At 32.7% G+C, this 13869-nt stretch overlaps 1 protein-coding gene and 1 long non-coding RNA gene across 15 annotated transcripts; one reads left to right on the forward strand and one right to left on the reverse strand.

Moving 5' to 3' along the window:
• Positions 1–4: 4 nt before the first annotated feature.
• On the reverse strand, positions 5–5700 carry LOC114422105 (UDP-glycosyltransferase TURAN-like). Of its 5 annotated transcripts, none has more exons than XR_003668614.1 (17): positions 5558–5700; positions 5333–5445; positions 4459–4492; positions 4267–4322; positions 4043–4183; positions 3449–3597; positions 3247–3336; positions 3078–3150; positions 2929–2992; positions 2726–2840; positions 2259–2425; positions 2071–2181; positions 1929–1990; positions 1195–1247; positions 1019–1111; positions 778–906; positions 5–383 (listed from the first exon to the last, which is right to left on the reverse strand). XR_003668614.1 is itself a non-coding variant. In XM_028388308.1 (17 exons), exons 1-17 carry the CDS (start codon positions 5562–5564, stop codon positions 366–368), a joined length of 1458 nt encoding a protein of 485 aa, XP_028244109.1. In that variant the 5' UTR covers positions 5565–5700; the 3' UTR covers positions 5–365. The 5 variants fall into 5 exon arrangements, 4 of the variants coding, with proteins under 4 accessions (XP_028244109.1, XP_028244110.1, XP_028244111.1 ...); XM_028388308.1 differs by having other exon boundaries at positions 1019–1094; XM_028388309.1 differs by lacking the exons at positions 5333–5445; positions 5558–5700 and adding an exon at positions 4611–4714 and having other exon boundaries at positions 56–383; positions 1019–1094.
• A 46-nt stretch (positions 5701–5746) lies between these two features.
• Positions 5747–11991, forward strand: LOC114422106. 10 transcript variants are annotated; one of them, XR_003668623.1, is made up of 6 exons: positions 5763–5864; positions 5963–6044; positions 6240–6303; positions 7453–7515; positions 7589–7760; positions 8626–8948. It is a non-coding gene; the product is annotated as an uncharacterized LOC114422106 (long non-coding RNA). The 10 variants fall into 10 exon arrangements; XR_003668619.1 differs by lacking the exon at positions 5963–6044 and having other exon boundaries at positions 5747–5864; XR_003668618.1 differs by lacking the exon at positions 5963–6044 and having other exon boundaries at positions 5769–5864; positions 6182–6303.
• Positions 11992–13869: the final 1878 nt, after the last annotated feature.

A 13869-nucleotide genomic window follows, 5' to 3' on the forward strand; every position in this document is an offset into this window, starting at 1 on the left:
TAAGTTCACCAGAAAAATCTTATCTAGAAGCTTTAACCTCATTTTCATCGAAACATATGGACCAAGAATCAAGTCATATTCAAAGGAAATGAAATCCTAAATCATAAAGTCAAATTTTACAGAGAACACTTGTTTGCAACTTCATACACAGCAAGTCAACAACAAGCATATGTTGGAAACCCTGCTGCATACCTATTTTGTACAAGACTACAAGGTAACTCTGACTTGGAAATTGCCAAAACTTCTTCAGGTTTGCATGCAATCAGCACATAGTACTAGTCAACTCTCCACTGGATCAGGCCAACAGCTTGATCCAATAATACTGTTAGAGAAGTTAAAGATGTCTTCTAAGAATCAACAGTGTGTCAAAATCTTGACATAACCTGCAAAATCATATGCTCTCATTTTAGGTTCACAAGAGTAGGACAAATTGTTGATCGCATGTATCAAATAGAGATGTAGAAAAATATTGTATTTTTTCCCAATTACAGGTAGTGTTATAAATAGGAAACTAGGAAAACAGCTGGCACTAGTCTAGGTCTAAAAACTAGGATATAATCTTCTATTTAAAAAGGTAACTAAACAATTGAAATCCCTAAAGTAATGGAACGAATATCTACTGCTAGCTGTGCATAGAAAAAAGCAGAATCAGAAGATTCTGTCTACTTGAAGATTTTGTCTATTCCGATAAATCGGGAATTGATCACTGAGACACACTACCACAAGAGTAGATGACCTGATAATGAGATAGTGCATAGCATTGCAGAATGAACTTGCCTCAGTTATCAGCGGCTTTGCCTGTTCTTCCCATTCAGTAGCCCACCTTGCTGAAGAACCAGTTTCTAATGCACCATATTTGAGGACCTCCAAAGCTTCACAGTCATCAGGAAATCCCTTGAAGAGAAGCTGTGTGGATTCAGGGCACCAAATTAGTATGCTCTTTGCTCAAGTTTTTAACAGACAAAACAATGTAGTTCACATTAAGGGAGTTGCAGCTTGTAATCATTAACAGACTTACCAGAAGTTCATCAGCTAGCTCAGACGAAGAAGAGAAGAGAAGACCATTTTTGTCAAGTCTAACCAGTTCTCTAATGCTTCAAGAGGGTGAAAACTTTGACCCATAAATGAAAAGAACAACTTTTTTGAACTTCAGAACAAGTCACAAACAATTTTCCAAGGAAGTAGATAGCTTACCAAGAGTATGAAACAGCACGAACAGGCAGCCCACAGCCAAACATATCCACAACCTGGAACAGTTAAAGCATAATTTTTTAAAAAATAAATTGAAAGTGAAAATAGGATTCAATGGTTGTTTTAACACACTTTCAAAATGGAACATACTTAACAAAAACCGGAAATCATCATTAAAAAAACCCTAAAGTTTAGCTATCAAAATATCCAATACAGAGTTCAGGACATTAAATTAAGAGGAAGAGCTAATATTTAATATCATACATAAAGAAGAGCCATGAGAGATTCAAACCAAGGTCTAACTTGAACCTATCCCATGGTGCAGAATTAACTGAAAATGGCAAGCTCGAACACCTCAAGAAATATGAGAAGCCTTAACCCATTCAAAATGAACTAATTAGCCAGAATATGCATACAAGAACTAGCACAGAACATTATCTTACGATTTATATAACATAGAGCTAATAGACTGTACAGATGGATATATACTCTAATGAAGCATTTGAGTTATATGAAAATGTAGCTAGATGATTTCAATCATTTTATAGGAGAACCCACATGATCAACATAATATTCATCACAGTTTGATGCCCTAAAAGCTTATGAGTGCAATGTGGCTTAAATGATATGAAACAGCATATTATTCACAGGGAGGTTAATCAAATTATTAATATAACCATGAAAAGACATTGCTAACAGCACATCTTTCTTTGTACACTGACATATAAAATGGATACCTTCATTGGAAGGTCTAATCCTGATGATGACATATGCAGACAAACACCTAGATCAGCTGATCCTGAAATTACCCAAAACTGTTAAATCAAGAATTTCACCACAGTGCAAGGTCATTTTTAAAACAAGGAACAAACAAAATACCTAGCAGTAATGGATAATCATCAGCTGACAGCCACATGGTACGAAATGCCACACGTTTAAGTTTCATTCCCTTTATTGTTGCCTCATACTTTTCTTTTTCTGGACCTTTGCCTTCATCAATGAAGATCCCTCATTAGAAAATTCCATACGATTTCCAATAGTACAGAATGAAAAAAGAAAAACTATACCAGTTATGATGAATAACAATCTGGGATATAAACATTGTTTTGCATCAGATATTTCTTTCCACATGACCTCTTCATCTACTGAATCATCTTCACCTATTATGGCAGCAACACGTCTATCATACATTACAGCAGCTTCCAAGAGAATGGCAAAATCTTTGTCTGGTGTCCTGAAAGTGGCACAAGTCATAAAATAAACCACTCAAGTTTAGCTAAGTAGCCCACAAATATAAGTCAAGATTATCCCAGTCAACAGAGGTTTTCTATGGCTTTTTATTTTTCTTGTTTTGCTTCATTTTTCTCACTGAAGGTCCATCTATAACTAATTTCTCAGGAATAAAGAAAGTGTCTATTTTAGAAGGAAAATAACCTGTGTTGTACCAAGGTTTCCAATAAAGAAAAAACAAAATCTCCTGAAAATCACAACATCCATACAAGCCAAAGGAGGCAATTCATAATAGGATACTTACCAGCTCATACTGCTTACAACAAGTGCTGGTCTATTTGGCTTCAAATATATGTTTGAACCAAACTCAGTTGTAAACAGAGTTTCATTTTGGCGATGGCTAGCAATCAATGAGGTTCCTGTAAGAAGCAAGCTCATTAACAAAAAAAAAAAAAATGTGCTAACAACTAAGATCAATATGTATCTGGATTTTAAAACCTATCTTACCATTACTAACACAATCTCTGACACCGAGAGGCTGAAACAAGTCCTCATTTAATCTGCAAAACAACTGTAAGCTATCTATATTATATATGAAAATCTCTAAGAATGCTTGATAAGTAATAATAACCATTGTTACTAAACAACTAGATCACCTTATGCTTATGCCTCTCCTCCAGTGAAGATGGATGAAACATGTCAGGAGGCAGATCATACAAAACTGTAGCACTAAAAAATTAAGAATTAAAAAATAAACATCAAATTTCTTCACAGCAACAATTTTATGTTAAACAATATATTTTAACTTTGAGTTGACTCTCCTACTTTATTCCCCAGTTCTGAGCCAATTCATGCAGCATTGCTTTTGTTACACAGAGAGAAGCATCTGCCATTTTTCCATAATGCTTCTCAAACCTAATGGGAGCCAAGAAAAATAATCACATTAGCAGCAACCTTGAAAAACCGAAGCCATTACAGACCAAAAATAAAACCCTCGTGTAAAATTTAAAATATGCTAAACTAGTACCATTTATATAAGGAGACAAAATGACTATTTCTTCCCAATGACAGTGCAAGTAGAGTATACCCAAAATTATGCCAATCTATAACAAAAGATGAATTTCTCAACCAGCTGGCCCATTTTACGGCCACCAGGGTTGGAACTGAAGGAGGATTCTGCACAAACAAAGGAATGAGATAAATTATGCATATGAAATCAACCGTCTCTAGTCATTCTGGTTCGTTTATCAATGAATCATTACACACTTAACATAACCAGATATTAGTTAATATTTAATTAAATATCCTTCAAAATGTAGAGTTCTTAACATCATCTGTGAAAAAAAGATACTGAGGCACTAGCACTACGGAATTTCTCTAGTAGCCCAAACTGACCTAACACAAACTACTTGGCAAAGATAGTTTTATTATTTATTTAGCTATAGGGATGCTTCTCAAACAAAGGCTAAGATCCAAAACAACAATTAATTTTTCAGGTACAAGTTTTCCAACATTATGTCTAACTTAGTAAGAACAAGGAGCATTGAATCTATCAAGTAAACCAAAAATGTAAGCTCAAATGTTGAGGGAGAAAAATAGGAAGAAACCCTAAAAGGCTAACCTGGACAATAAAAATATCAGGAGATGGTATTTTTACACAAAGGAACCAAAGAAGCATGCAAAATTGAACCAATGGCTTCAACAAAAGCATTATTGATCGAAGTATCTTTGGTAAACTTTGACTGGCTGTTAACCACTGCTTCTGAAAACTTGAAAAAGTTCCAACTCTAGTAAAATATGAGGATAACTTGTCTAGAAAAGATTAGTATTAGTCAACATTGATACCATTACGTAAATATGAATAGATGGGTTGGCAAGAAGTGCAGTATGGGGCTCTGAACCTGTTAGAAATCATCATTAAACAAGAAAATTTACTCAAGCTGAACAAAAAATTAGTACCTAACTCCATGAATTACTATACTAATAAAAATATAACTCTAATGATTCATTATAAACAACTTGAAATCAGAACGGTACCTCCATATGCAACAATGTCAACCTCCAAGGAAGCCTGCAATGCCACATAGAAGAGCCAGTAGGATCAATGAACAGTAGCACAAATAAAAAACAAATTGAAATGCTTAAACATTACAAGGAGCTCATGAATCATGATTAAATGTGCAAAATACCTAATGATCATGCCTACACGGGAAAGAACGGCCATTTATTCCCAGTTGAGGAAATCGAAATTCCAAACAATATTGTACGCATATATTTAACAACATAATTCAATACTGCATGACAATACCATCAAGGTTCCTGAAAACAAATAACCAGTTAGCCACTGTGATTAAATTAATACTCAAGTCATGACCATATGTAACAACATCATGCACTTTCCAAACATTAAATTACCAGAAAAAGAAAAGGAAAAAAAAATGAAATCATGAGCATCAACTGGATCTCAGAAACATCTAACAGCAACAACTACCAGGTCAAGAGCTCTCAATTGATTACACAAAAACTTGAAATACATAACCTGATCTAGTCTGCATTAAAATTCAAGAATCATGCTCATAAAAATAGAACATCTATTACACCCAGTGCAGAATCCCAGACATCATAATTTCGGTATGATCCTACTCCCAAACATTAAAAAAAAAAAAAAAAAAAAAAAAAAAAAAAAAAAAAACATCACCATTTACAACTTTTCTCAAACCAAAACTAGAAACAGAAGAATTATTCAAAAGCCTCTAACTACTACTACTTTTGTCATGATGCATGTCCTGGCAAACTTACAACTAACTCAAAACGCTCACGTGAATTCCGACATAAAAAAGGGATAATCAAATAAAATTAAGCTAAAATTAAATTACTGAAGGAAATTATAGAAATTGAAAGAAAGAAAAACCTGATTGGCGAGTGAAAGAGCGTCGTACTGCATTCGAGGGCTTCGTCCAATGTCACCCAAAACCACTACACACGCTCTCCCTCTTCTTCGTCTCTTCTTTCCATCGTTTTTCCCTTCAATTTTCAAATTCCAGAATCAAAACCCAAAGAAACGATTCAGCAAAAACCCTAATTGAAAACCCAATTTCCTCGGAAAACGCAAGAAGAGAGAAAATCAAAATCTCACCTAACATTTCACGCGCGTCAATGGAAAATCAAAATCTCGTAGTTGGTGACAGTAACACAGACTCAAGGAGAAAAGAAAGAAGACGAAGAATCGGGTCATAAAACGACCCGTCAATCGGTGGTCCAACCCGAACCCGAATTGATTTCGGGTCGGTACAGTGGCAAATTTGTACTTTTGATAGGTTTTACGGTCTTTTGGGGAAAAGGGGTTGTTTTGTTTGTTTCCTTCAATTGGAGTGTGTGGGGAACTGAATTTGAATGTGGAGAAACGAAGATGATGGAGCGAAGACAGAATCAAACTCCACAAGGTTTGAAATTAACCAATTAAAGTTTTTATTTTTATTTTATTTTATGTATATGGATATGTTAGTTTGGAGTTACTATGATTCTGTGTGGAAATTTCCAGGCCAAATAGCTAGGGTTTTGGTTGAATTTTTTGGAGGTGGCTATTACTGCTGTTGTTTTTCTCAAAGGGGTTTATCCTTCTGGTTGGTTTGTTGTTGCATGCATTTTTATTTTTTTTTACTTCCTGTCTTTTGATGTTTGGTTTGTGGTAAAATGAAAAACAATGATTTTGACTGCACTTCTATTTTATTTTATTTTATTTTATTTTTCTATTTTGTAGTTATTGGCAAATAAATATTGTAAATTGATTGGAATTCATTTTTGTGGGCGTGGAAAAGGTGCCTTTGAGAGGAGAAGGTATATGAATGTGGTGATTCAAAGGGCTCTCCATCGTCAGCTTAGGTATTACATGCATGCTACTGTTTCAGGGCTTCTACCCTCTATGCAAAAGTTGGTATATAAAACAAATCAAATATAGGTTGCTACTACCAATGTCATGTATGATCATGAAATAACCCAAATGAGTGTATCTTGTGCATGTTGTTTGGAGATAGTAATGTAAGGTTTTCTTTATAGTAAAAAATACCCATTAATAGAGTTAGAGATTTAGGACTTCAAAATTATAAATTAGTCGCTTCTAGTTATCTGGAGGTTCAGACTTCGAGCTTCTCTCACCCCCACTTGCCTATCTACAAAGTCCTTACTTAGAAGGAAAAAAATGCTTATCGTATAAGCTGGTGACTACTGACTAACTGACTATTTTACCATTGGATCATCAGTGTATCAACTTATAACAATATTATACAAACTACCAAGTATATGTTATGATGCCTAATTTAGCACCTTGGAATCTATGCCTTTACTTATAATGTTTATTTATAAAAGAATCAAATGCAGGCTGTGAAACTACCTGCATTAAAAAATGCTGGTTGTGATATATTACATTTTCATCATTATTGAGAACTGTGTTTCATGTCATCTTCTATAAGACTGCATAGGAGATATACAGGCTTTTCTTTTCCTTTAAAATTTAGGCGGAGTGAAATGTTTTGTTAAAACATAAAGCATTCTAGTATGTGTGAATGAGGAGAGAAAATATAACAATGCATTTTCTTTTGTTTGGTTGAAGATAAAATGAAAAGAAAAGGGAGAAAAAGTTGACTTTTAGAAACAAAATTTCACAATTTTCATTTTCTTCTATTTTCTCTTCAATTCATAACTCAGTTTTTTCTTCCTCCTCTGTACCATACAGGGGGTTCATGTTTAGATTATTAGCACTTGGTCAAATGTAATTGTGTCAATTAGTTAGTGTTAGGTGGTAAGTTAGCTTCTAGTTACCTCTTAGTTAGTTTTACTCCATTGATTGATCATATATTCAAGGTATAAATATGACATCAAATATGCAGCTCATACAAACAATAATGAAAATATAATCCAAACACTTCGTACCCAAAAAAAAAAAACTCACAGTATTTGTTTTCAGCAGAGGATTCATTAAATAATTACATGTCATTTTTCCAAGATATGTGATGTAGGCTAATTCTTTTGCAGAAGATTTAAATAAGTCAATAGTTGACTGAAGCTCCACTATCCTGTACAAACGGACACTATCCTGTAATATCCAACTTTCCTTGCAACTGCTTTCTTTTGGTTTGCTAATTTTTATCCCTTACCTTCCATTTACTAGGGAATGGTGGAGAGAGTAGCTGTTATCTTCTTCAATGCTGACAATGTTCCATTGGAGAAATTTGTATTCAAGCTTACAATGAACCAAACTAAGTTCAGAGGTGGAAGAGGTTGATCTTGAGTTCTGATCAAACTGTCAAACTCAGAATCTCTTTCTAAAGGGCTTCCTCCTGGTAAATGCGAGTATAATCATGCTCTGCAAAGATTTCTGTTTCCTTTTTTATCTTCTCGTTGTTTTTCTTTGGCTTAGTAGCACTTTTGGTCTCGTCACATATGATTTTTGTGATGTCTCCCAATAATTTTTAAAACAATCAAATCCCTTAATTTTCCTAATTAGAAAAGGCAGGTCTCTGTGTCAGTCTAACTCTAATCCAATTAATAACAGAAGTTAGTCACATGGCCAATGATTTACTTATGTAGCAAAACACTTTACTAAGCATATTAAATTCATCATTTTATGTTTAACCTATTTATATTGACTTATTGAGTAATTTAAATAGATTGAAGTTATCAGTATGTCCATTAAGATGTCAAGTCAATAAAGCATCACTCACGTATGTAAATTGTTGGCCATGTCACTAAGTTTTGTAGTAATGGATAGCAAATTGACAGATGGACTTGAATTTTTTTTTAATTAGAAAAACAAGGGGATTTAATTGCTGCAATATATTATTGAGAACCAAAATTGCACATTAACCATAACAGAGAGACCGGAAATACAATTTTTCCTTTTTTTTTTTTTTACTTAATGATGTGCTCTTTTTATTGTAAATTTGCAACTATCCCTTTTTTTGTTGTGTGTATGAACAAGTGTCATGCATGTGTGCACGATCATAAAATCATCTGCTCACTGGCATACCAATATCTTATCATCAATTTCAGTTCATAATCATATAGATTGCTAGTTTGAATCAAGTGGAGGTGGTTTGTAAACTTCTTTGATACATTTGAAAAGTGTAACCCTCATGCTGAATTTTTGTCCTTTGGTGCATATATAGACTGAAACAGGTTTAAACTTTTTCTTTCCTCTCCTAACAGATTGCAGGTGGGAGATAACTGCTTACTTTTGATCCCTTCCCAAGGCTGGTACAAGCAAGGAAGCAGACTTGTCGATCCCAACTGACACAAAACCGGGGCAGCAGCCTCCACTTATAACCCCTATCAAGTCAATGAGTAGTGAACCTCTGAATTTGCAATTGTACTTGGAGCATCCAAGTTTATTAGAATCATTGCTTTGAGAAGGGAACTCAAAGCCATAGTACATATATTATACATGTATGGTAAGAATGTAGGAACCATTTTTTATCAAAAATTTTGAAATCTCAATGTGATTTTTTTTTCATTATGCATTTGGTTCATTAGATTATCAGCGTACTTTTACTGAAAATTGCTGCCATGTTTTACACTAACCAATTAATAGTTACAGCTTGAAGGGTTGGTATCTTGTGATAGAATTTAACAAGCCATAAGTACATTTTTTTAAGTGGAAGTAAAAGATTATGAAGGTACACTTCATGAACACATAATACGCTCAATATAACAATTGCTAGCCATGTATTTTCGGTTCTAAAGTACTGCTGTTGTCCAGAATCTCGATGGCTTGTTTCAGCTAAGATATGGTGTGTGACTGATTGTGTTTTTGTTTCTTAGTTTTGAAAAACTATTTTAAACAAAAACTAATTTTTAGTGAGTAGGAGTGAGGGAAGAAGATATAAGTGCAAGGAAAAATGAGTAATAGAAACTGAAAGTAAAAAATAAAAAATAAAAATTGAAGAGAGATTATTTTTTAAAACATTTTTCAAAAACTACTTTTCTTTGTTCTTTTGTTTTTAAGAACAGAAAACAGTTTTAAAATTAAAAAACAAGCATGTCCTAGATCTTAAGCAGTTTTAAGGATGCATTCCTCGTATCAATATTAATATGAATATTAATTAATATCAATTATTAATTATTAATTTGATACATTTAGGGGAATTAATTTTCTTGGGTGCTGTTCATGCTGGCTCAAGGTTGGAGCCTAAATATATAGTGAAAACAGAAATAAATAAATAAAATCATCAAAAGTAAATAATTGAAATAAAGCACACTTCTGTAATCACCAATGCCAACCCTTCATATGATTTGATTATTTGTACTGTTTAAGTAGAGTTCTCAATACAGAATGTGGTCCATGGGCCAGCCATTAAGGCCATTTTGACAGGAGCATGTAACAGAACAGCCTGTATCAACAAAACAAGATTTTCAAGCTGCACCTTTATGTTATGATCTAAAATGAATGGATGCTACTGTTTATGCACATTCTGAAGCTACTTTTGATCCAACAGAAATATCGCATTATCTCTATACACATGCAATGGACATGTTTTGTGGTTAGTGGTTGGAAAGCATGTTCTCAGTCTCTGGAATATTAAAAGAACTATTTACAAGCACTAGTGGCCTGGAATGAAACTCTTCCCAAATGAAAAATTGCTTACTTTTTTTATGTGATTTTGGAGGTGGGGAAGATAGAGAGGATTATAGTATTGTATTCTATGGATGGACAATGTAAAAGCATCATGATTAATGGTGTGTTTTTATTGGTCCAAATGGTGTGGGTTGAACATGCTGTAGAGCTTTCTTACTTTGGACTTCATTGTCACATCTCTTCCTCCAATTGGCCCTAGCTACCTCAGCCACTTTTTCTTGCTTATAATGGTTGACATTGTTGCACCATTTTCTCTCATTTTCGAGGATTTTTTTTGGTCTGCTGACTTGCTCAACCATCAAATTATTTTTATCATAGTATAGTAGTCTTCTTTAGTTCCTTCCCCTATAAACCAAGTGGGGAATCCATGCCCATGGCCAACCCTAATCAATGTACTAGTCTTTACCACAATCAAAAGATTGGTATGGTTTCCTAACATTGAACCTCATATATCATAGAAATTATTAATTATTCCTTGTAAATTAAAAAAATTTAATTATGTGTCACATAGATATTGGTAAAGTCGAGACCATAGATATGTAATAATCCGGATTATCTAATAATTTTTTGATATCTCTGCTTTACATCACAGGTGTTAAAACACTATATGTAATGTTATGATGTAAAAGTGTAATGGCTTTCATCTATAACATGCCTTAAAACAGATTGTTAGAAATTTTGAATTACACAATTGAAATCTTCTGTTCAAGATCTCTATTGCCTAACTATAAGTTTAGTTATTGTGAAAAGTAATTATATTAAAGCTTTTGATTATTCTGTTATGAATTGTGATCTTTGACCATAACTACATTTTAGAATGTTTGAGCTGAATAATGGTCCCTCTAAATAATGAATTCCTTGTTAATCGCATTCTTCCCTGAATAATGGAATAGATGAAAAAACGAGTCCATTCAATGAATCCAAACTTGGGATTTCGACATAAGGATTCAATAATGATATTCATCCTTAACATGCAACCAAAACGATAGACAACAATTGCTTTTAAAAGATGCAAAGGGCTAATGGCAAGTTGGTCTAACCACTTCACGGATAAAAGATTTTTGTAAGAACTTCTAACGTATGATACATTTGAATGATTTTGCACATAAGAGTTGAAGTGGTTCTTATGAATATGTCAAGAAATCAACCCCACTTCATCTACTAAGCTTATGCAAGTTGCATAAGTATATATATATTTACAAGAATCCTATAACATAACATGAACAAGTGTTGTTACAGCATCTTTGGGACTAATATTAGCCACTTTTGTGACACACTTAAGAAAGATGGCCATTAGCACGTGACGTATTCAAATTAAATGATGATTTTTTTTTTCTTTTTGGTTTACTTTTCCTTTGCTTTGCATGAATTGGAAAAGAGACTAATGCTTAAAGGAGCAACATCAACTTAAAGAGTCACAGAATATTACTGCATGAGGTTCCACTTGGAATATTATATTTGGAACATTGATTGACAAGAAATTATTGCACGCGAATCCAGTTTTTATGAATTGTTTCTAAACCAGGGACTTCTGCATGTTCTCTATGCTTTGGTGGATTTGTGGTCATTCAAATTCTTCCAATTTGTATCCTGATGCGATATGATACACTTCAGAGAATAAAGGAGCTTCTTTATTCCCTCCTATTTTATTTATTTTTATTTTTATTTTTTAAAGCTTATCATATACATTTTTAGATCTGCATCAATGTCCATCGTTGTAATTTTATTATTTATTTGAACCCTTTTTTCTCATTTCAGGTAATGATTCACACACCCAATTCAACATATAAATTGACCTACGATTCAGTGGAGCAAACGTATTTGGAAATTAAATCCTTAGCCATCAATTGAGGTATATTATACTTGCCGAAGTTATCAGTTAGGTTCTGAATTTTGATGTGTCTAATTTGTACCCCACACATATAAATATATTTTGAATGCTTCTACACTATCACCAAGTAATAGTAATCCTTACTTTCCAAAGTGGACCTCATCAAATGGTCACATAGATAGATACCTATCTCATCCTACACAGCAAATCTATACTAGGGTACTATGATTTGTCTCTTAAGATCATTTTACTAGACAACAAGTATATAATTTTTAAAAAAAAAAAAAACAACTAAAGGTTATGGGTCACTAAAAATTGAGTGTATTCTTCTTTTATATATATATATATATATATATATGCTCATGTACCTAATTCCAGTGACTTTCTAATCAAATTATTTTGATAGCATTTATAACTTGTGAACTACTTGAAGGTTGGAATATCTATTTCAGGGTCCTATCTCTTACATTTCCAAATTCTCATAAATAATATCTCTGACCCCAGCTAAAAATTATAAATTGACTATTTTTATTCTTAAAAGCTTCAAGTGCAAATTAGATATTAAAATGTCTGATTGAATGGTGATAAATGGGTACAGCTAACTTCTTCCTCTGATGAAAACGTCAGGTACTACACGTGCAGAGTGCTTTCACAATAGTTATTAAGACAAAAACAAGCTTCCACTTCACACTTTGATTTTCCCATAACAAATCCAAGTGGTTCTTTTCTTTCTTTCCCTGACTTTTCTTGCATGCACCTCACTGGCCCCTCAATATTAATGTTGTTCAATTAAAATCCTATCAACTGTTATCGGTTAAGGGCCTTTAAATTCTTTTTCTCCCTCTCAAACAAAAATAAATAATGTGATTAATATTAGCCCCAGATTTTTCAATGGGAATAGAATTTTTGCTTTCACTGATATCACTCAGTACACTATCTTATAAACTTTTCAATTTCAAAAAATTCATAGACAAGGCATAGTCATTATCTACAAAAATCATTTTTTTTAGTAATGAAACCACTGTTTTTGGTTTATTTGTGAATGTCTGACACACTATCATATTAGTCTTTAAAATTGAAAATATAAATAAAAATTTGAAATTTTCAATTATTTCATAAGTTTAATAAGCTTAACAACTTAATAATTTACTGTTATTTTAATCCATAAATATATATATATATATATATATCAATATTATCATTTAAGTAACATATTCTTTTGAATTATAGACTAATATAATTAATAAATTACATTCTCAGATACTTATTTAAAGACTGACTAAAACAGTGGGGGTTTTCCTTCTAATAATCTCAAATATAGTATTAAAACAGTAAGAATGAAAATGAAATAGTATCAAAAATCACTTTTCAAGGATTACACTTAATGCATTAATTATCTGGTGGCCCTATTCATATACTACAAGTCATTTTCAAGTTTCAAAGCATGCAAACCACTAGGATCCGTAACTAAAAGACACTCATTTCGACGTTATCTCCTGTCTGTTTGTATTGACGTGTGCATTATATATGTTTGTGGCACACACTTTTCTGCTTCACATGCATATCCATGTTTTCGTTTTTAAGTTAACACACTGCTCTCAAACAAGGGTAGTCTATTTCAACATCACCACGATTTGTGATTGTGCATCACTAATTGAACACCGACTTTTGTATTCTACTACGTTTTTTTTCTCATCATCACTCATCATTTTAAGGTGCATTATTATTTAGGATTATTTTATTTTTATCTTAATCCTCCAATTTAATTAGGAAAAAAAATTTAATTAATTCAAAATTCGATAAGTAAAATCTGAACAATAATTACTTTTGCTAAAAATCAAACTTAAATAATATTCAAACAATTTAACCTTAACTTTAATACATTAATTAGTTGAGCTCAATCACTTGATTATTTAGGATGATCTTTTAAATTTTAATATAAAATATATTCAAGAATATCTTGTAACATCATGTTAATTAGCTAGCA

This window comes from Glycine soja, chromosome 8 (genome assembly GCF_004193775.1).
Source record: "Glycine soja cultivar W05 chromosome 8, ASM419377v2, whole genome shotgun sequence".
NCBI lineage: Eukaryota > Viridiplantae > Streptophyta > Magnoliopsida > Fabales > Fabaceae > Glycine > Glycine soja.

Excerpts from the sequence above, each read along its gene's own strand:
- LOC114422105 (XM_028388308.1), bottom strand. Across the intron at positions 3,151-3,246 it reads GCTCAGAACTGGGGAATAAA|TGCTACAGTTTTGTATGATC; the intron begins GTAGGAGAGTCA and ends TTAATTTTTTAG. Across the intron at positions 1,248-1,928 it reads GATTAGACCTTCCAATGAAG|GTTGTGGATATGTTTGGCTG; the intron begins GTATCCATTTTA and ends TAACTGTTCCAG.